The sequence below is a fragment of the Pteronotus mesoamericanus genome, unplaced genomic scaffold, assembly GCF_021234165.1.
Source record: "Pteronotus mesoamericanus isolate MK-2021 breed Mesoamerican mustached bat unplaced genomic scaffold, CSHL_Meso_final contig_221, whole genome shotgun sequence".
Lineage (NCBI taxonomy): Eukaryota > Metazoa > Chordata > Mammalia > Chiroptera > Mormoopidae > Pteronotus > Pteronotus mesoamericanus.
The window spans coordinates 10131589-10154094 of NW_026555092.1; the positions used below are offsets into that span (position 1 = coordinate 10131589).

Sequence of the window (22506 nt, forward strand, 5' to 3'; positions counted from 1 at the left end):
TGTGGGGGAAAGAAGGGTGTGAACAGAAGAGCAGTAAGCTGTATTCCTTCCCCTTAGCGAGGCTGTAATCTCTCTGGGGACACACGTCCCTCTGATACCACCTAGAAAGTGGCAAGCTTGACAACGAGGGAAATGAAGAGGAGGAAAGAATTCCTTCTGGCATGAGTAATGTTATTCTTTTTTTAAATCTAGTTTGCATAAGAAGGCATAATTATAGACCTTGCTTCATGACACACCACCATCAGTAGTTGACCATTGTTTCACTGTTTACTGAGTGCTTCCTGTGTGTGTGGAGCGCTGTGCCAGGCCCCTTAGGAAGCCTGTGATCTAGTGGGTAGATAATTGTCAAGTATGGTCTGGGTAGCGATACAGAAGGTGGCATGCGAACCTGTGGCTGAGGACTGAATCTTGGAAGAACGCAATTTAAGCTGAGACCTAACTAGTTGAAGAAAGGGAAGAGACTGTTCCCGAAGGAGACCCCAACATGTCGGAGTGTTCAGAGGGCAGCACGATGCAGGAACTGCGGGCTGTGCCGCCGAAACACAGTGACTGGTGGGAGCAGGGTAGAGAAATGGGGTTTGGGCAAGGTTTGCCCTTGATTCTGAGGGAAATGGGAGGCCACTGAAGGGTGCTTAGCAGTGAAGTGACATAGTCAGATTTTGATCTAGTCTGGTTGTTGTGCAAAGAACGGGCCGGGGGTTAGGGTGAGGGGAGTGGAGGCAGGGACGTGAGAGAAGATGCTGATCAAGTGATAAATGTGCTGCTTCTCTGGACTGAGGAGGTGGCACTGGGAAAGTAAATGGTTAGAAGGCCGAGTGGACATGGTTTGGTGATGAGCTGGATGTGGAGGATCTTGGAGGAAGCTGAGGGCCAGGTTTCTGGCCTGAGTAGGTTGATGGACGGGGTGCCTGTCCTGGATGGAGCGCCCCAGGAAAGAGACAGGCTTGCCAGGGAAAAGGATGAACTCAGTTTTTGACCCAATGTGGTTGAGGTGCGTCAAGTGGAAATGTCTTGTAGGTGGTTGGGTTTTGGGGTCTGGAACCAGGTCCTGGTCGCAGTTTTGGGGAGTCAGATGGTGAAAACTGCCAGATGAGAGGATGACCAACGGGGAGCACAGAGTGAGAGGGGGAATTAGCAAAGAGAGCACCGTTAGAGGAAGACTAAAGCTTTACGGCCCAGGAAGAAAGGCCTCCGGAGGGGGTGGCGTTTGGATCCCAGCTGGAGGGAAGGTCAGACTTTGGACATGTGCAGAAGGGGAAAGGCTCGGCTGGGACCGCGGCCTGACGCCAGGCTAAGGCGTTTAGCGTGTCCCAGAGGAACTGACACTGTGCTGACTTCCCGGGGTGTGCTGGCTCTGGTGTTGGTGTCAGATGGTGGCCTAACTTCTTGCTTATGGAACAGGGGCATCCCTTCGCACCCCCACCCCATGCAGTGGCAGTGGTGGGTGCGGGGGAAGTGAGGGAGGTGAGGCTTCTGGGTCCTCTTGCTCACTGTCCTTTGTCCTTCTGCATTCAGAGCTTTGGAAAGCACTTCCTCTCCCAGGAGCCCGTTGAAGGACACCCTGTAGATGCAGGAAGACTTGCGATGTGGACAGCCCAGTTGAAGTGAGGCGTCCAGAATAGAGCATGGCTGTAGCCCTGGAATCCCAGGCCCAAGTCTCTCCCCCCACAGAGCTTGAAGAGCTCCTGATTGTGAAACTGGAGGAGGACTCGTGGAGGTCGGAATCCAGACCTCAGGAGAAAGTGTGTGACCCTGTCCCTGGCCCTGAGGCCTCCCGCCAGCGCTTCCGGCAGTTCCAGTACAGGGATGCATCTGGACCCCATGAGGCCTTCAGCCAGCTCTGGGCTCTCTGCTGTCGCTGGCTGAGGCCAGAGATCCGTCTCAAAGAGCAGATCTTGGAGCTGCTGGTCCTGGAGCAGTTCCTGACTATCCTACCCAGGGAGGTCCAGGCCTGGGTGCAGGCGCGCCACCCTGAGAGCGGCGAGGAGGCGGTGGCCCTGGTGGAGGACTGGCACCGGGAGGCCCGGGCTGCAGGGCAGCAGGTGAGGCAAACAGTCTGTTCTCCGAAAGCAGACCTGGCAAGGCAGCGGGGCTGGGACTAGGTTAATAATTGCCAAAATAATAATTATTGTATTGAGCAACTGACACTTATTAAGCATGACTATGTACCAGCCATTGTTCTAAGTACTTTCTATGCATTAATTCATTTAATCCTGTCAACACTTTAATGAGATAGGTACTGTTATCCTAGTTTTACCAATGAGGGAGGAAATGGAGACAGATAAAAGATGGGTAATTGGCTCAAGGTCACATGGGTGGCAGAGCCAGGATTTGAACTTTGGCAGTCTGGCTTTAAAGCCAACATTCAAAACCACTGCTCTAAACTGCTTCCCGGTACTGTGTTCACAGTACTGTTGATTTGTATTATCTTTTATACTTAACAGAATCTTTTTACATGTGCGATCTCTTTGGATGCTTATAGCACTAATGTAGGTAGACAGAAATAGCATTATTGTCTCCATAATTTATAGATTAAACTAAGTTCCTTAAAGTCAGGTGGTTCACCAAGCTGAGTCAGTATAAACCATAGCCTGAACCCAGATCCTTAGGTTCCAAGTCCATTGTTCTATCTACTACATCACGGATGCCTCTTCTGGAAACCATAGGAATTAAAATACCTCCGAGTCATGAGGCTCAAATAAATATTAACTGACATTTATTGAGCACTCATTGTGTATCAGACACTGTTCTGAGCTTTCTATATGTATTGCCTATCTAATTTACTCAGCAACCTGATAAAGCAGGTGCTATTACCATTGCCATTTTTCAAATGGGTGAACAAAGACTCAGAGAGGTAAATAACTTGTCCACATTTATATTGAAACTCACAATTTGCAAGAGACCCTGAAGGCCCATGATATGATTTCTAATTTTGCTTTGACACACATTGTGAATCCTGCTTTGAAGCCGGTGTCTGTAGAACAAGCCCTCTGGCCAGCTGCAGGCGGGGCCAGCTCCCCAGAACCTCCACCTCAACGTAGCCCTGGTGCTCCCACTTGTTAAATAGTAATTCTTGTGATATTATCCTTAATCACATTTTGTTGGGGGCACATGTTGAGAACCTGTCCCTTTGCAAATGGCAGGGGGTTTTTGTACATCACAAAATAGATGTGAGATTAGAGGAAGAAAGGTTAAAATTAGGCCCATGGCTTTGCTTTTTGGATTCCTTTACAAACTGATGGAAGATACAGAGAGCATAACATTTAAAGTTACAGAACTAAGTATGAGAGAACATACCTTATTTTAATACGCCGCCCAGCCATTTGCCTGCAGTGCCAGTGAAGAAACAGATGGAAGCCTTAGGACTTCAGGGCTGGAAGAGGAAGACCGTGAGACCCAGGGATGAGAATTGACTTAAGTCAAGGTCTTTATGATTATGCATCTGTAAGATGAGAAGGTTGGACTATACCAAAAATTCTCAAATTATACCCACTGTGAGCTGGAGACTGAAAAAAAAGATAAGGTAATGAAACCTTCTCTATAATGCATTTTTTCCTGTGACTTCAATTTTTTAACTTTCCCACCTGTTCCTGAGTGCTCACAAGAGTCAAAACAAATGGATAAGTAGCTTGTTTTCTGCCCACCCCCCTCCCCCAGATACATATGTTGTAGCTCATGATCTTCCATTGCAAGGTTCATAACTCACACAGCCTCCTTCATTATCGACAAACATCCCCCAGGGGAGTGGTACATTTGTTCCAATTGACAAATCTGCACTACATATAGTTGCTACCTTTTGTGTAAAAAAGGGGGAAGAAATAGGAATATATATTACACAGTTGCTTGTATATAAAGAAACTCTGAAAGGATGCAGAAAAAGAGTGCTTACCTGTGGGGACTAGTGGGGGAGAGAGGTGGGGCTGGGCTATTTTCACTGAATATACCTTTATGTATATTTTCTATTTTTGAACCACGTGAGTATTGAAAATCCCTATTAAAGACATTGAAATACATTTTTAAAAGTGGAGTATGTCTATAAGGCAATTGAAATTGTTATATTTTGGGGGATTTAGGGCCAGGAAATAATATCTGGACCTCTATCTCTGAATTTGTAACCAAATGAGAGAGATAAGAAATTAGTTTTATGATTGATAATGCTGAATTGGGTAATGCTGTCTCTTAATTGATTATTCCCTTTTATATATATTCTCTATATCTCTGAGTGCTTTTTTGACTGAACTTCTGCATTGAAATTAAAATTGCCTCTTCAGTTTTCCTTTGTAGTTAAAGTCCCTTATCTTTGCTTATCCTTCTGTTTTAAGAGAGATTTGCCTTCCTGAAACTTTCCTTTCATTTTAAAATTCCATCTGTAATTCTTTGTCCCTCCTTTTTTCTTATATTTAGTTCTGAATTTTCTTTTCCTTCAGCAGGAATACTTAGAGTAAGTACATTTAGAGTTATAGTTGTATTGGTTTTTATGCATTTCTTTGCTTTTTAATGCATACCTGGTAACTTTTATCTTTTTTTTTTTGTAACTTAAAAATTAAATAGCCTGTTTTTGATGGTTAGAGATTATTTGTAATGTCATAAAAATTTTACTTAATTCACCATTTTATGATACAGAAATGTTTTGAACAGTAGTGGCCTCATTGAGACACTTATATACCCTCCCTGTGCTGAACAAGACAGTACGCGTTCGCTAGTATAAATGCGAGTCTGTTACTGACATCGGTCTGGTGGCTTGTCATACATACTCTGAGTCATCTTTGGGCCTTTAAAAAGAGCCTTTTAACCTCAGGATCCTAGTTGTGCTCCAGAGAACATTTCCTGCCCTGCCACAGTTGGTCTTATTGAACTGATGATTGGGAATTTTGACCATCTGTGTTTAGGAGCTGACATTGTGTGGAGAAGAGACCAGGTCCTTAAAGGGCTCTCAGCTGCATTCAGCAGACCGCTGGCCCGAGAGACCGTCCCAGAGGCAGCAGGAGAGGAATCCATGCCCTGACCACCCCAAGCGTGTAGACACCAAGACGGCACCCCCGGCCTTGAAAGAGAGTGGTGAGTACCAGAAGTCGGGAACATCAAGGAAGGGGGGAGGGGTGCTAAGGAAGGGTGCCTGGGGAGGAGGGATGACTGAATTCAAGGCAAGGACTAGAATAGTGCCTCTTGGACACACTGAGAAGTGAGGCAGGTAAGTGTTGTTAAAGAAGATGACGCTCCCAATGATGTCAGCTTGTCCCCGCTCTGCTGAGTCACGCAGCAGGTTCGCGCTGGCGCTGGGGTGAGGTGGTGCTCATAGGAGCCGGGGCTGGCATCTCGCACATGGCATCACTCGAGGCAGCTTAGGCGCTAGATACTCTGGAAGGGAAGGAAAAGGGGAAGTTTGCCCTGGCTGAGGGATAGCCTCGGCTGGACCCGAGCAGGCCCTTGGGACAGCTGGACCCGAGAGGGTGGTTCTCTGGCTCCCAGAGCTCGGGTTTCAGAGACTTTTTCTTCTCCTCAGCTGTCCTCACTCCCCGAGTCCCCGCTCTCCCAAAGATGGGGAGCGCTGGAGATTGGGAGGTGACAGCTGAGTCCCAGGTAAGCTGCTCTTTGTTTTCCCTCTCCTGTCATGACTTCTTCTGTGCTTTGCCCCTTTCTCTGCGGCCTCCCCTCAGCAAAAGGGTCCAGGGCGTTAGCCTCTGCCCCCTTCCCCAGTCCTCTGGGCCTCTCCTTGGTCGTGCAGCCCCTCCTGATGCTAGGCTCACGCACAGTGTCTCTGTATTCCCGTGACCTTTCCTGGGGCCCGGTAGGGTTCCCAGGCTGTGACATTTGAGGTCCTTTTTTTTGTACATCTCACAGGAAGCCCAGGGCACTGGCAAATGTGCTGAAAAGGAGTTTCACAAGGAGCCCCGTGGAGACAACTGTGGGAATGGCGTGTCCCTGGGTAAGGAACTGGTGCCCTCTGCACCCAGTTCCCAAAGAGCGTTTCATCACCCCCTTAAGATCCGTGCCTCTGTGAGGTCTGTGGAATTTCAGACATCGGAAGAAGAGAGGCTTTTGGTAGCCAGCACTGGTGGCAGGGATGGAGTGGGGAGAGCAGCTGGCCCGGAGGGAGGCCGGCAGGGTGGCTTCCAAGAGCCTGCCTCTCGGGGCCTTCCCTTCCTTTCTTCGGTACATTGACCACGGTGCAGGGGCTGGGCCCTGCCTGCTGTCCCAGAGAGCCAGGCTCCTCAGTGTCAGACGGGACCCATCTCTCAGGGCCGTACTAAGTGAGCTAAGCCCATGAGACCGATGTACTGAACCACAGTGAGAAACACATATCACAGGACTCAAAATATTTGAAGCCCATAGGACCAGCAGACTCCTTTCGTGTGGGCGCATCTACACAGGAAACCAAATTAATAGTGAACCACTACCTGTAGGAGCTTGAGAGTTAGACACGTGACGGGGGATAAAGTAGAGGACACAGCGATAGGCCTAACTCATCCATGTCCGGAAGGTACGCCTCTTGAAGTTTGCGGCTTGACAGTGTGACCCCCCTCCCGCATCCCCTACTTGTACGTGTGATATCTGGGGAAAATCGCGTTCAAAGGAACAAACTTGGCAGAATGCTGAGCTAGATAATGCTTTGGCCCCTTTTAGCTCTAAACTTTTTCTTGTGTTCTTCAAATATTTATTTAATTAAAGAATTCCTATTTTGTTAGGGTTGGGAGCTGTTAGGACAGCAGTCCTTTAAATGCAGCAAACTGTTACAGAAAATAAGAAAACTTATTTTCTCACATTATTGGAAGTCCAGAGGAGGGCACGCTCCAACCACAGTATAGATTGGCTCAGCAACACCGTAGGTTCTTCCTTTCTCTCTGTTCTTCCACCCTCCGTCTCAGCTTTATATTAAAGCTATTGTGTGTCAGAGTCAAGAGATAGATGCCAACAGCAATTGAGGCAACAAGTTTCCTACTGAGGGAGGACTCACACCACACACACACATAGAGAGAGCGAGAGAGAGAGACCTTTCTTTCAACCATTGAATTCATTTTGATTGGGCCAATTTGAATCATATGCCCATCTGTAGACCAATAGCAGTGACTTTTTGTATGATGCATTTCATAACAACAAAAAAGCAAGTAAACAAAGCAAACAGGCCAATGAACATTTCTGGTGAAGTGCTCCTGTTACCTCTAGCTTCCTTTCTCTAACCCTCCAGGCATTTGATGGGATTAGCCTGGGAATTTCCTGTTGGCCTCTTACAGGGAAATGTTTTCAGGGACATTTTGGGCTAGCACGCTGCTCAACAAATCATTTCTGTCATTTCTTTTTATATAGGAGTTCTAGTTTCAAAACCAAATACCATCTCCCAACAAGAGCCAGGACCAGAATTTTGGGGTCCAAGTCTTATAAATTCTGGAAAAAGGAATGCTGCAGACTACGGCCTGGATAGCGAGCAGATAAAGCCGGCTCCAGCACCGGCCTGGAGGGACTCGAAGGCCTGGGAAGACCACCACCAGTGGGACGTGGAGGACACGAAGGTGTCGGGTGTGCACTGGGGCTATGAGGAGACCAAGACTTTTCTGGCAATTTTGAGTGAGTCCCCTTTCTCTGAAAAGCTCCGGACTTGTCACCAGAACCGCCAGGTGTACCGGGCCATAGCAGAGCGGCTGAGGGCACGGGGCTTCCTGCGGACACTGGAGCAGTGTCGCTACAGGGTCAAAAACCTCCTACGGAATTACCGGAAAGCCAAGAGCAGCCACCCACCGGGAACCTGTCCCTTCTACGAGGAACTGGAGGCCCTGGTGAGGGCTCGGTCGGCCATCAGAGCCACAGACGGTCCAGGAGAGGCTGTGGCACTCCCCAGGCTGGGGGACAGTGATGCAGAGATGGAGGAGCAAGAGGAAGGGAGCTGGGAGCCAGAGGAAGCGGCAGAGGACTGTAATGGTGATGACCTGGCCATTGACGAGTCCGTCCAGGGGCCCAGGATTCCTGGGGGTCCGGCTCTGTTCCAGAGTCGTGTTGGTAAGAACACAGGCATTTAATCCGATCCAGATTCCAACCCTCTTACTAGCCAAGCCTCTGCTCCGTGAGTTCAGGGCACAGGAGTCTGGACTGATGCTGCTAGAGTAAGGCGCCCCGTTCCTTTGGTCTTCCTCAGACTTCTACTCTCTTCTGTGACCAGTTCTCATTGTACAGATTTTCTTAGCTATAGAAACAGCTGTTTTTAAAACCCTAAAGGACCTTAAAGATCTAATTCAGTGTTTCCCAAAATGCATACGGGGATGATCATAGGTGTTACATGAGGAAACCTTTAATTGTAATGTGTATGAACACATCAGCCGTGATTTCACATGTCGTCAATTTAGGTAAAGAAAGATACTGAGTGAAATATATAACAGAGCAGAAACCGTGACAGCATATAGTTGAATAATTGGTGTTTGGGAAACACCCAGGTCGCTGTGAAAGTGGGAGCACTGAAGCCTAAGGGATGAAGCGTCTTCTCTCAAGATCTGAGGGAGGCCGGGGCAGAGTCAGGGTGGGAGCCCAGGGCTCCAGCCTCCTGTTCTGTGGTCCTCCGTCCACCGTGCTGCCTTCCTGGCTGCATCACGCACGGGCGGAGGACCTGCGCACAGACCACTTTCTTTTCCTGCTTCCACAGAAGAGGAAAGGGCATCCTCAGTTGGACTGTAATGCGATTATCTGAACTTCATTCATGTCTTTAGGCACTCTCAGTTCCCATGTTTGTTACAAGGAAAATTTGTGAAAGTAAGTAGAGGACATGTATTGAGTGGATATAAGCAAAGTCTCTGGTATCCCAGTTTACAGGCCTTTCCCCGAACCAGTCAGCTGAAGCCAGGGGAACGGGGTCACCTGGTATAATATGGACAACTAAGTCCTCCCCTTTAGCCAAGACTCACAGAATTTCTTAGAAGGAGTGGGGGTGGGGGAGCTCTGGCATAGCCCAGAGAGGTAAGGGTATGTTCTTTGTTGGTGCCCCTGGTACCTGGATAATTTCTGAGGTGCCTGTGTTCTAGGCATTTAACAGGGCAGGTGACCCTGAGCCCTGATGACTTAGGCAAGTCTCATTAAGTCTCACAATTCTAAACTCTTCACTCCTGACAGCAGGTGTGCACTGGGGCTATGAGGAAACCAAGGCCTTCCTGACCATCCTCAGTGAGTCCCCATTTCCTGAAAAGCTTCGCACCTGTCACCAGAACAGCCAGGTGTACCGGGCCATTGCAGAGCGACTGTGTGCACGGGGCTTCCTGCGGACACTGGAGCAGTGTCGCTACAGATTCAAAAACCTCCTTCGAAGCTACAGGAAAGCCAAGAGCAGCCACCCGCCGGGGACATGCCCCTTCTATGAGGAGCTAGACTCACTGGTGAGGGCGCGGACAGCAGTCAGAGCCATGGGGACCATTAGAGAGGCAGCAGGTCTCCCTGCGTCTCGGTGGAGCAGTACAGAGGCTGATGACCAGGAGGCCTGGGATGAGACGGCAGATGAAGATGGCATCAAACCTCCAACCCCGTGTCTGAAAACCCCAGACACTGGTAAGCATGGAGTAATGGGATGTCCACAACATCCGCAAGCACGCGGGCAGGGTGACGGAGCCAGGCTTGTTACCTTGTCGCTGGACTAAAACAGAATGGAATTGAATAGGAAAAGTATCTGTACTTTGCTCAGATTATGTCTTGCTCAGTGTAATCCCCTAAATGAGACAAGCAGACTGACCTGGGTTTTGCTGGAATTCATTTGTGCAATTACGGAGTTTGCTCAGTCTCGTATCACGTAGGATGTACTGATTGTACTAGAAGAAGGAGGTGTTCAATATCAAATAGTGGGATAAGGGACTTGGCCAGGGAGACTGACTGGCTGGCTGTTTTGGTGGGGTCAATAGGTCTCAGAGTCTGTTCCTCAGCTTTGCAGGTCCGGAATGCGTGCATGCGCCAAAACTTGATCAGTTTCATGTTAGCCACATTTATAAGATGTGACATATAAAATATAAGATGCAAATTCATGTTAGCCAAATTCACAAGGCATAAGATATGGATATATATAAAAAGACACTTAACTAATGAATGAAAAAAAAAAAGCTATATTTCTTGTTCATTCTTTCAGGTTTTGAGGGGAGGCATGAGGATGAAGACCAGAGCTCAGAGCAGGATATTTTTGAGGATTTTCCTGGAGCATTATCCAAGTGCGCTACAGAAGTGGTCGGCCGCCCTCGCCATTTGGGGGAAGACAGTGACAATGACAATGAAGGCGAAGAGCAGTCAGGAAATCTCCCGCAGGAACAGTGGGAGGAATGTTCTTCTGAAGAAGACTTAGAAAAACTTATTGACCATCAAGGCTTGTACCTTGCAGAGAAACCCTACAAGTGTGACACGTGTGTGAAAAGCTTCAGTCAGACCTCCCACTTCATCGCCCACCAGGGGACACACACAGGTGAGAAGCCCTACAAATTCCTCAAATGCGAGAAGAGCTTTAGTGACCGCTGCAACCTCAATACCCACCAGAGAATTCACACTGGAGAGGAGCCCTACGGATGCCTCGAATGTGGGAAAAGCTTTAGTGACCACTCCAGTCTTGCGGCCCACCAGAGAACCCACCCCGGGGCAAAGCCCTACAAATGTGGGGAATGTTGGAAAAGCTTCAACCAGAGCTCAAACCTTCTGAAACATCAGAGAGTCCATTTGGGAGGAAATCCTGACTGCTGTAGTGAGCCTGGGGAAAGCTTTGGCCAAAGCAAGTCTTTTAGTGCTCACTGGAGGAACTTGACAGAGGAGACATCTCCTGAACAACCTCATAGTGTCCATAAGAACTTGAATTCTGGTCCGCACAGCACCAACTCAGGGGAGAAACTTTATCAGTGTTCTGAATGTGGAAGAACCTTCTCCAAGAGCTCTGCCCTCATTAGTCACCAAAGAATCCATACGGGAGAGAAACCATATGAATGTGCTGAATGTGGGAAAAGCTTCAGTAAGAGCTCCACGTTGGCTAATCACCAGCGAACCCACACTGGGGAGAAGCCGTATAAGTGTGCGGACTGTGGGAAGTGCTTCAGTGAGCGCTCTAAACTCATCACACACCAGAGAGTGCACACGGGAGAGAAGCCCTACAAATGCCTTGAGTGTGGGAAATTCTTCCGTGACCGTTCTAATCTCATTACTCACCAGAGGATTCACACGGGAGAGAAGCCCTACAAGTGCAGAGAGTGTGGGAAATGCTTTAACCAGAGCTCTAGTCTTATTATTCACCAGAGAATCCACACTGGGGAAAAACCCTACAAGTGCTTGGAGTGCGGCAAAGACTTTAACAACAGCTCCCACTTCAGTGCCCACCGGAGAACCCATGCAGGAGGGAAAGCGTCATAGGAGACACAACAAAAGAGAGAAATGTGTATTTAAATCTCCCAAGATTATAAGGTGTATGATAGAAAGAAACATTCCCAATTTTTAAGCTTCGTGTATATCCAGGGAAGTCATCTTGATATAACCCAGGTAATTTGGAAGTGAATTACAAATGCTAAGGATCCAGACTTGCAGGCACATTTCTTAAGTGTAATTTTTATTCTCCTGTAAAAAATCTACACTCAGTCCTCAGGCTGTCCTTACATTTGTTTAAGGGCTTTATCCATGTCTGAGCCAAACTGATCACTTAGGGAGTTAGAGGCAGATCAGTGGTGCTGAGCAATGATTCCAAACCTCGCTGTGCCTTCACACCGTCCGTGTGTACGCACGCCCCAGCAGCACGCACACCCCAGCAGCACACGATGCACATTCTCCTGCATGGCAGTGTTTAGTGGGATGTGTCCTCAGAGGAGAATGAGACTCCGGTGAGAGGGCGTGATTGAGAGCCTGGCCTGGAGCAGGCCACCATGAGCTCAGCGGAAAGTAGGAATGGCAGTTACATATACTCCTGTTACTAAGTCATTGTTAACAGTAGCAAAAATAGCCAGTATTTATTGAGCGTTAGCTCTTCAGCAGGTTCTGTGCTAAGCACTTTATACACACGGTCTCATTTAATCCTCACAACAGCCCCAGGAGGTAGGTACTAACAGTCCCCCCATTTCCCAGAAGAGAAAAGCTAGGCTTGGGGAACAAGCAGCTTGCTTGGGTCACGCATCTGAAAAGGGCAGAGGCAGGATCCAGCCAGACCTGCCTGTCAGAGCCTGAGGCGCCCTCACGACCTCAGTGACCCCTCTCACATTAGGGCAGGTCAGTCGGGAGCCAGGACCTCCAAACACTTTGTGGATCCTCCGTCCTGTTGAAACTCCTTTATGAATTCTAAAGACTAGAGGGCTTGGGCTATTCAGAGCTGGCAGTGTGTTTTGGGCGAGGATGAATGATTACTAAAGCACTTGATGTGAATTTGTCTTTACTGTAATGTGGGTGAGAGATGCAGGTGGGCTGAGATTGGGAAACGTGGCCAGAGTGATGTTTCTCCCCACGAGATGCTGCTTTGGCTGCTTTGGGAAAGGGAGGGGGCTGAGAATTTCCCTTTTCTCAGGGCGTCAGTCCTGTTTGTTGTTACCTTTGGGTAAATTGTTAAGTTAAACCTTATGGAAACACGGCCTTCCTCACCTGTGTTCACTCATCCTGTGTCTTTGTCTCCCTGGCCCTTTCCCTCTTGGCCCAGCCGAAGCTTTGTTTCTGATCCCCAGGCCAGGACGGAGGTGGGAGGGAGGGGTGGTTCTGCGGTACACTACTGCCCGGGCTTTGAGTAAGGTCCTTCCTGAGCCATCTTGTCCCAGGCCTACCCTGTGCTTTCGAAATGTGGGCCGTTAGGACCAAGCTGCCCACACAGATGGGCTAAATCTGAAGGTTCACTCACAAAGGATGGTTTTCTGCTTTTCAGCATTTTGGCCTCTGGAGTTTCTCCTTAGGAGGGTTCAGAAATGTTGACCAAGGACTTTGGTTTCCACTGGGTTTTAAAGGAAAGTCCCTCTCCTGACATTGGCCTTTGACTCCGGGGTGCCATCCCTGCCCTGGCTATTTCACGGACTTGGGAAGGACCTATCAGACAGTGGATGTGATGGAACCTCGATGAGCGGAACTTGGTGTTCCCCATGAGAGGAAGTCAGTGGAGAGATCCGCACTCCCGTTTTGTGGAGATCGCTCCTTCACCCCGTCCTCCGCCTCCCGGGGGCCAGTTGGCCTGGGGTCACTGCCTGTAGGCGCCTTCCTGGCTTACCTTTCTTGGCTCCCATGGTCTCTGAAGGCGGGGGTCGTGGGTGAGCCCTGGACTGGAATGAGCAGATGTCAGAAACTGCAGTAATAGCATGAAACCGGGAACCAATGGTGCGAGATGAAAGGAAGGTCCCAAAGGCGGGGGAGGTGTTCCGGGGAAAGCACCGAGGCGTGAAATGCCACGGAATCAAGGCGAGCGTGGGGACCTTAGTTCTTAGCACTGTTGGGGTGGAAGATGGGAGGAGGGGAGTGGTGGGAGCTGCGACTGAGGGCTGCTGGGCCAGGATCACGGGGGACCTCATGTCTGAGTGGGGCTTGGACACCCGGTTGAGGGCGACGAGGTCGGAATGACATCACAGCCTCATGGCTGAATGGAACTTGGATGGGCTCCAGTTAGGACGATCTGTGGGGACAGCAGTGCAACAGACCAGTTGAAAGGGAGGGTCTGAACTAGGGAGTGGTTGGATTTGAGAAGGGGGTGGGGTTGGCAGGTGTCCGAGGCAGAGTTGACAGCCAAGGAAAGCTACAGGGCCTTGGTGACAGCAGCCGGAGTGTCCCGCCTGCGGTCAGCTGTGAATGTGGCCCAACAGAATCATAAATTTACTTGAAACATGAGTTTTGGTTTTGTTTGTGACGATGTGTTGCAATGTATTTAACGTGTGGCCCAAGACAACTCTTTTGCAGTGTGGCCCAGAGATGCCAAAAGGTTGGACCCTCCTGGGTAGGGCGTGGCATTCAGAGTTGGGAACACAGGGGGGAGGCAGGAGGCAGGAGACAGGAGACGGTAAGTTTGGTTTGTGACATTTGCAACTTAGGGAGCCTAGAGGACGTTGTGTAGCGGGATGCAGCAGGCCTTCGGACAGCTGGGCCTGAAGCCGTGGGGAGGACAGGCGTTCTCTGGGTGTGTACGGCCGTCACACTCGTGAGAAAGGGAGTACAGGCAATCGCAGAAGTGTAGGGGCCAGGGCAGAACTTGAGAAGCACCAAACGGAGAGGAAGATGCCCCTCAAACAGACGTAGACTCCCTGCTGCGCCCTCCTGCCACCTTTTGGACACCGCCTCCATCGCTGCTGACACCCAAGTAGCCCCGCGTCTTCGGAGCCTTCACTGTGGAAGCCATACTGAGCTCTGTGGAGAAGCAAGATGGTCGCCGCCCCCTGCCCCCCCCCCCCCCACCGACTGTCACTGTTCCGCTGCCCTTGGGAGTGTGCCAGCATCTCGTGTTTCCAGGGAACAGATGCTCACTACCTGTCTCCTTTCCCATAACTTAATTGTCGGTCCAGGCAGGAAAGCGAGGGCAGCATCGGGGGCCAGGACAGAAAACGGGCCGGGTGGACCTTCCCTGTGTACCTGCCTGCCTTTGAAGGGGTGCCTCTCAGGTGGCTTCTGTGTTGGGGACCCATCCCTTTGCAGGGCACCCAGCCATCCTCCTGCAGGTCTTGCTGCTCAAATAAACTGGTATCTGGTTTTGCACGTCTTGAGCTTTGTTAACGTGCGTCTGCCCTTGGGAAGTGGACTCCAGGCGCAGAGCACATGGGCAGTTTCTCAGCCTGCGCGGCCACAGGCCAGACCCTGGTCCTGGCAGACCGAAGCCGCGACTGCCCCCCTGGGAGGGTGTGCCACGTGGGCCGCACCCCCTTACTCAGTGCTGGTCCCTGCACCCCAAGAAGGGCCTTGGCTCCTCGGAGGGGACGGAAAGGCACTCCGGAATGACTCACTCCACAGATCGCTCAGCAGGCAGCCCCAGGGATCTGTGCAGGGACAGGTGCTTTAGACAGACACCCAGTTTTCCTGAGGCCTTGGCCCCAGCTGCTGGACTCACTCGCGCTGTCTTAGCCTTAACATCTCCCATGTCCTGCCGCCTGAAAACGAGTAAGGCAACTGGGGTCCTCCCATGCTGGAAAACGCAGCAGTCGGGGTCCCTGGGTTCTCCCCACCCCATTGTGTTCTGGGACCCCCAGTGGGGACATAGCTCCCTGCCTTCAGGCTGCAGGAATGTTTATATTAGCCACTTTGTAAACAAGAGCATCTCCCTTTGGGTGCAGAAGGGGGTGCAGATGGTTTGGAGTCATGATGGCAGCGGTGGCCAGAGGGGGTGTGGGTGTCATGGGTGGTCTCACACTACCCAGGCTGCCCTGCGTCTCTGTGCTCTGTGCTTCTGTCCTAGCCCCACCTCTCCATCGCTCCGTTTGCTCTATTCCATCTGTGTTCTTAGCGCTGTGCTGATGCTGATGACTTCCAGATCTGTCTCCTGCCCTGGGCGCCCCTCCTAGGAGCCCGGTCGCCTGCCTGCCAGCCCTCCTTAGATGACCCTTGGGCCCCTCCAGCTGCCACGTCCACCTGCAGCCTCTTCAGCCACTTGTTCAGCACATGTATTTATATACACATGCAGGAACCCGCAAACATTCCTCACACAGCCCAGCGAGCCTTACACATTCAGACTCATCACAGTCTGTCCCTTGGACACACCTCTCCCTTCTAAAAGCATTTTTCCAATTAGGCTGCAGTTACCCAGCTGCCTGGGAGAGGCTTTTTCTGAATGCAGCTGGTACCTTCAGTCAGAGTTAGTCCTGTGAAACATCCACTCACCTCATTTTTGATCCCCTTGTCCCTTTGGACGTCCCTTACTCCCTCTCCTCTTAGAAGCAAATGCCAGTCTGAAGCCCCTGCCACAGCCCGCTACTGGAGGTTGGCGCTGCATTTAGTGGGAGGTCAGGGAAGCTTAGCAGGAGAGGTGAGGTTCGGGCTGGCCTCTGGAGCCTGGGGTGGCGGACATTTTAGCCTTCCACACAGCTCCCGGCTGTTTTACACGCCCGCCGTCAGTATCACCACTAGCACACAGACCGCACCATCCCCCACCCCCCAACACTCCCTGTCACTGATTTTAGACAAATCTGGAGTTACTTCCAAATGCACATTCTAGGGGGTAGAGGCACATTCTTCCTCACCTCACCATCCCTCCCACCACCTCACGCTTCAGCTGAGTGATGACCCCCCATTTCTTTCTAGTATATCTTCCACCTGGTCCAGGTCAGGAGCCCTAGAAGGAGCCCGCCCCCCAGCGACCCCATCCTGTGCTGCTTGGAGGAACAGGCAGAGAGCTTAAGAGGCCCCTCTCCTCGGCGGCGTGTGGTCAGTTCTTTATTTCTCAAGGCTGAGCCGCTTTCTTCTAAGTATCGCTTGGTTACGTCAAGAGCACCAGAACAGTCAAGGGCGGGCTCCAGGGAAAGATTTTGCCTATACTCACTGTACAGGTAGAACTGGGGTCCAATGTAGACAATGAATTCCACATCCAGGTGCAATTAGCATTCCCTTTGCATGTGAAATCTGCCATCATGTGAGTCCTAGAGTTGCATTTGTTTTCGACCTGTTCATTGTCAACACCTGGAGGGTGAGGCCATGCGAAGGAAGAAGAAAACTAGCTTCTCTCTAAGGCTGGTTCTGGTTCTGCTGCTGGATGTGCACTGCGGTTCATCTGCGTCCAGGGAGGAGAGGAGCCACAGGCCAGGGCTGCCAGGGCCATTGTCAGAGGACACTCCTGCAACCCCTGGGGCTCGGGAGCCCCACTCTGGTGCCAGGCAACGTGTTGACACAGAAGGGAAAGGCCTCTTCTCCCTCCTTCCATGTAGAGCGCGGCTTAGCTTCAGCGTTTGGGGAATTCACAGACCGGGGCAGTTTCTGTGTGTTTAGGGGCAGCGACCAGCAGGAGGTGGGCAACGTGGTGCCTTGGAGTTGGTGGTGAGAGACTTCTTTGAAACTCTCTCTGCGAATTGTACCTGGGGGTCAGGGCAGGCGAGCACCTCTACAGACGTACCTTGTTCATGACCACATATGAGGTCCCTAACCCAACCCCGCTCCCGAAGTTGCCCAGAAATTGATGGCAATGGTAAGGCCAGCTGGGCTGAAGGTCACACACAGTAAATCCTGGCGGAAAGAGAAAACACAGGGAAGCGCGACATTTGTGATTGATTTTGGTGTCTGACCACGGAATTAAAATGGATTAAATTTTAATCCACTTTAATCCAGGGGGCCCAGAGATTGAAGGTCCAAGTCTAACAACAGATGAGGCTCGCGTGGTTTGCGATTTGTGCACCAGTCCCTGGCCTCAGTTTATTTGGCTTCGTTCTCATTTCCTGATCCCTTATTTTCCTATAATGTTATGTACATCTCTGAAAGCTAGTCATATCCTATTCTCGGATGAAGTGACCTGATCATTAAATTATACTGATTAAACTGCCAAAAAAATTAAAATAAAATAAAAAGGAACCAGCTTTGGGTTCTCTGGCATCTTCCTGGTTACACCAAGACCATGGAGGGAAAGAGGCGGTCAGTCAGCAAGACCCAGGGAGGCTGCCAGGGAGGATGGGCCCCGGGTGTTGCATTGCCACCTGCCTTTCCCTGTTCTCTATGGCTCTTCTGATGTGGCTGGATGTACATGACCCAGGCGTCACTGCCTTTTGCCTGTAGCAGGTGGCTCTTTGGTCTGTTGACCTCCATACTTCTACTCTGATATATCCTCCAGGATCTCTGTGCTAGGACATTAGGTATTTGGGACCCAAATAATGAGAGGATGGTTACAGATGAAAAGAAAGGAAGGTGGGCCCCGAGGGCTGAACCTTCCCTGACTCTTCTCATTTGCCTTTCTGTTCATGAGCAGAGTCCATATACTCTGTAACTGAGAAAGTGAGGAGAGGTGGGGGGTCTTTATGGAGTCTCCCTTCCTTCCTCCACCCATTCCCTTCAGGTAACACCCAGAAGACTTTGTAGTTCAAGATAGAAATTTTCTAATGAACTTTGACTCTCTATACTTGTTAAACGTGGTAGAGGTAACTCTTTGCCTTTTAGATTCTGTTATCCTTGAATTTTCATTGCAAATTGGGGTGGGGAGGGAGAGAGAGAGATTGATTAATTTCAGAGCTTGACAGGTTTAGGTGTTTAATCCATTTTGAGTTAATTTTTGTGTACGGTGTCTCTACTATCATTTTTGCTAGGAGTTTCCAACACATCACAGAGGCAACAGAAAGCAGCCTAACAAAGATTTCCACGGTTGGCTTTTAGTCCCAAATATGTCTTTCCTCTCCTTCCCCAACCAACACTTGTCCCTAGCCATAAAAAAAAGACATAAACATATAAGAAAACAAATGCAAAAATTTATATTTTATTTGAATTCAAAAAATTTAAAATTGCTTTCAAATTCAGGAAAGTACCATAATGCAGGACCCCAGGGGGAAGCCTCATATACAGAGACAGATAAATTAAATGTATATACTGCAGACAAGCCAAGAAGGTGTGTAGATTACATATTTACAGCACTTGATGTTTTCTGAAAACCATATTTATACATTTTATTACATTTACAAAAAAGGCTTCCACTACTGTTTACCTACAATAATGAAAAAAAAATTTACACCTTTTTTCTTTCATTTTTTGGTACTGTACAAACTTTGTATAATAAAAATATATCTCTGTACAAAAGTGTTTTTGTTTTTTTTTGTTTTTTTACTTTTTTTCCCCCTCATGGGATGGTGATGGGTATGCAGTGTGAATGGCGGGTGAAGGGTCTAGTCTGCCCTGGTCCCTTCCAAGCCTCTGGGAGCAGAGAGAAAAATGCCAGAGGCGGGCAGGGCGATGCACAGCAGAGTGCCAGGCGTCTCACCAGCACGTGCTCCTGGGCATCGCTTGGGGCATCACAGGGGGGCTCAGGAGGGGGGCGGAGGCAGGGCTGGAGGAGGCAGGTCTGAGAGGTAAGAAGGGGAAAGGGAGCAGCCAAAGAGCTTCCTGCACTTGTTTCCAGGGGAAGAAAGGCGAGCGTGTGAGTGTGTTTGTCTGGACGGGTCCTGTCCCGCCAAGCCTGGGGAGGCTGGGACCCAGTGCTGGTGGGGGCAGGACTGGGGCCCTGCCGATGCCAGTCCGTCCGCTGGAAACCTGCTTCTCACTCTACTCTAGCCAATCTTTATGGTGGTCAGATTTTTTATTGTTTTAACCCAGAATTTGCTTAAGAACAAAATGTCCCTACCATGCCACTCCCATACATTTCTATTTGTCATTTTAAAATGTGGTACGAACATCTGAGGCCAGCATGTCACACATGCACACGTGCTTAAGCCCATGGGGGTCCTTCCCAAGGACAGAGAAAGTGGCTGTAAATGTCACAGTTTGATTCCTGAACTTGTTAGATTCCCAACAATACTTATCTAGAATCCATTAATGATCTAAGCACAGTGAAACTCAAAATAAATAGGACCCACTGGCAAGGAGCTGGAGAGAAGGTGACTTTCGTCCGCTCTATCCCTTTGATTCAGGAGCGCCCAGGTCCTCTGCCTTGGCTGCTGGGAGCCAAGGGGCCAGCGCCTGCTCCAGGGGGCTGGGACTGGTCCTTGTCCTGAGGCTGCCCGAATGGAGACAGCAGAGCCCAGGGAGGACGCACGGGGTCCCTGCCTGGCCCATCAGCCCTGGCCACCACCCTGTTGCAGACCCTCAACTACTGCTCCCCGTCTTTGGCGCCCCTCCTAGACCTGGGCTTGGGGCGGCCGGTGTAGTAGACTTTGGAGCTGAACCACCTGGGTTTGTATCCTGGCTCCATACTTTACTGTGGTTTACAGCTCTACCTTTCTGGGCTTCTATTTTTTCATCTATAAAATGGGAATAATCATTCTTCTGTTTCAGGCTGTAGGCCTGGGAATGAGATACCAAAAGTGGCAGGCACAAAAAAGAAACATTAATGTAGCCATTATTTTTTTGGTCACTGGGGTAGGCTCGACGTCTTCTCCCTCCCAGCACCTCCCCAATGCCTGCAGACTTGGCATCCATCTGGGCCACAGACTTGTTTCTTCTTTGTCAGCTGACAGCCAGGCTTGACCTTGGCCTCTGGCCAGATTCCCTGCCTTTCTTTTCAAGCGCTGCCTAGATCCTAGAATGACTTTTTAATTCACTGAGGTTAGAACGCAATAAAACTATGTTGGAAAAAATAGACTGATTTCCAAACTATTTCTTAAGATGTTTTCCTGCCCTTGGGGTAATCCTTGCTGTCACCCTGCAGCTGGGACCGTTCGCCAGCAGACGGCTGGTCTCTGTGTATGGACCACAGCAGATGCATCCAGGTAACACAGTCGCTGAGTTATGACAAACGGGGCAGGGCGTGTTGGTTTCAATGCTGTTGGTGCCTCCTCCTTTTCACCTCTTCTTTGTGTTCGTGGGGAGCAGGGCATGAGTCGTCTTTCACACCATTTCTCTTTTTCAGCTTCTGTGGTCTCTTCCATAGACACAAATGAAGGAGGCGTGCGCGCGTGAGCACGTGTGCGCATGCGCTCAGGCCCATACACACACGCACATCCACAAGCTACTCTGCTATTGAAATCCATAAGCTCCCTTCCTCCATCTCAGCCCCTTTTCCTTTACTGCCTCCATCAGGGCACAGTGAGAGTCCTCTCCAGGGTGGCGGGTGCAGAGGGTGGCGGGGCGAGGGCCCAAGTCCCAGCAGTAGCAGACACAGGTGGGCGGAGGGACGGACGAAGATGGGCACTGGGCACTGTGCTCAGGGGAGCGACTTGCTGTCCCCTGGAGAACTGGGAACAAACAGATCACACCAGAGTTTGTCAAACAGGAGAGGCACCGGGTGGGGAGGAGAGGGGAGCAAAAGAAAGCAAGAGCAAATCAAAGGAGGAATGGTGGGGACAGAATTAAAGAAAATGAGCTGCCTTGATCCTTATCTTTGATTTTTAATCTTCCTAAACTGAGGGTAGGGTATAGGATCCCCACCTACCCACAGCAGAACGTGTATTTTCTGGATGTCATCTTTTCCCTGGCAGGGCCGACTTATCCATTCAGCACAGGCGACCCAGGGCCTAGGGACCACAGTGCTTTTAGGGGCCCAGGAAAATGTTTTCATTTTAGTTTCTTTCAAAATCAGAAGGAAAAAAGAATATAGCACGAATGACTATGTAATAATGAATTCTGCTTGGATTATACCCATCTTTGTAACAGTGATAAAGCATCATTTTTCACATATGTATTTTTTAATGGAGGACACCGTCCAGGCAAGTCATCACTCAGCCCTGCCTGCCCGCTTGCCCCTTACTCACGTGACTCCCTGTGTGGGGTTTTTATTTTAATTCCAGTTGTGCCAGTTAGGCATGACTTGAATGTGTGACCTCATCATTCATTTTCAACGAATGTGTGTCTGTTCAAGGTGGTTTTGAGGCACTCAGTCCCCAAGCCAAGCAGCACCTTCCCTGTTCCAGTGCTGGGCAGGCCCAATGTGGGCAGAGGGGTGCAGCCGGCAAGCTGTGGGCGGGCAGAATGTTCCGGGGCGGGATGCTGGTGAGGCGCAGCGCCGAGGGCTGCCCGGCATTGCAGCCCCTCCCCGTCCCGATGACCCAGATGGCACACAGGCACCTGAGACCCCATGGAACCGAGACATGGAGTGGGGGCGGGGGCGTGTGCAGGTATGGGACATTCTTGTTTTTATCCTATACCGTTCAATAATTCTGCAGCTCAAAGTTCAGAGTCATTACGGATCACCTGTAAGGCCTCATTTATGCCGTCAGAGATTTTACTTTTTCTTTTTTGGCTTCCCGTCTGTGAGAGTGCTGAGTAAGAAAAAGTCAAGATGGAGCTTAAAGAGGGAGCCTCAGGACAATTCTGGCATGTTAAAATGATCCTGCCGGAATAATTTCCCGTCCTTTGTTAAATATTTGTTTAGGATAGATGTTAAAGGACATACGCACAGGTACGAGTCTGCCCCCCCCCCCCCCCCACGCGCCCTCTCACCTGTGGCTGGCGGCGGGGCTCTCGGTGGCGGTGGTGGGGGCAGCCAGGCCCGGGGGCTATACCGCCGTGCACACCGTGCTGACTGTGAACTCCGCCTCGGTGGCCATGATGTCTGTGGGCTGGATGTTGCGGTCGTACATTGGGTTCTCAAAGGTGGCCCGAACATTTGTGTTCTCGTGGCCAGCGTAGCCATTGAACGGAACTTTGGGTCTTCTCCTGGAAATAAGAGAGTGGCCAAAACATAAGAAAGGAAGAGGCTAAAGGATCGAAGGTAAGTAGGGCAGAGGAAGGGGGAGGCAGGTTTCGGAATGTTACAGCTCTCCTGAGCTCTGGGTGGGCCGGGTCAAGGAGAGGGCCTGGCACGTGTCTTGTCACCCTCCCAGCCCCCAGTGCCTTGTTCTTTCACGGTACCTGTGCTTGTAGAGATAGAGCACAAAGCCTGCAATAATGAGCGCGATGAAAGGCACCAGGATTGCGGCTGCCACCGAGCTGCTGTTGGAAGCAAAGTGGCGGCCGATGGACTCGGGGTCTGACTCCAGCAGCCTGAGGTCTGCAAGTCCCAAAGCAAAAACCTCA

At 50.3% G+C, this 22506-nt stretch overlaps 2 protein-coding genes across 2 annotated transcripts in view; one reads left to right on the forward strand and one right to left on the reverse strand.

The window, feature by feature from the left end:
• The first annotated feature begins 1572 nt into the window (after nucleotides 1-1572).
• On the forward strand, nucleotides 1573-11441 carry ZSCAN20 (zinc finger and SCAN domain containing 20). The gene is made up of 7 exons (XM_054571539.1): nucleotides 1573-2042; nucleotides 4890-5058; nucleotides 5504-5580; nucleotides 5842-5926; nucleotides 7306-7992; nucleotides 9094-9522; nucleotides 10091-11441. Exons 1-7 carry the CDS (start codon nucleotides 1626-1628, stop codon nucleotides 11344-11346), a joined length of 3120 nt encoding a protein of 1039 aa, XP_054427514.1. The 5' UTR covers nucleotides 1573-1625; the 3' UTR covers nucleotides 11347-11441.
• Nucleotides 11442-21986: 10545 nt separating this feature from the next.
• The window catches only part of CSMD2 (CUB and Sushi multiple domains 2), a 547845-nt gene continuing 547325 nt past the window's right edge, over nucleotides 21987-22506 (reverse strand). Inside the window, exons 69-70 of the mRNA XM_054571941.1 lie at nucleotides 22342-22480; nucleotides 21987-22146 (exon numbers count right to left, since the gene is read on the reverse strand). Of these exons, the coding sequence (XP_054427916.1) occupies nucleotides 21987-22146; nucleotides 22342-22480 (299 nt within the window). The remainder of the gene's footprint in view (nucleotides 22147-22341; nucleotides 22481-22506) is intronic.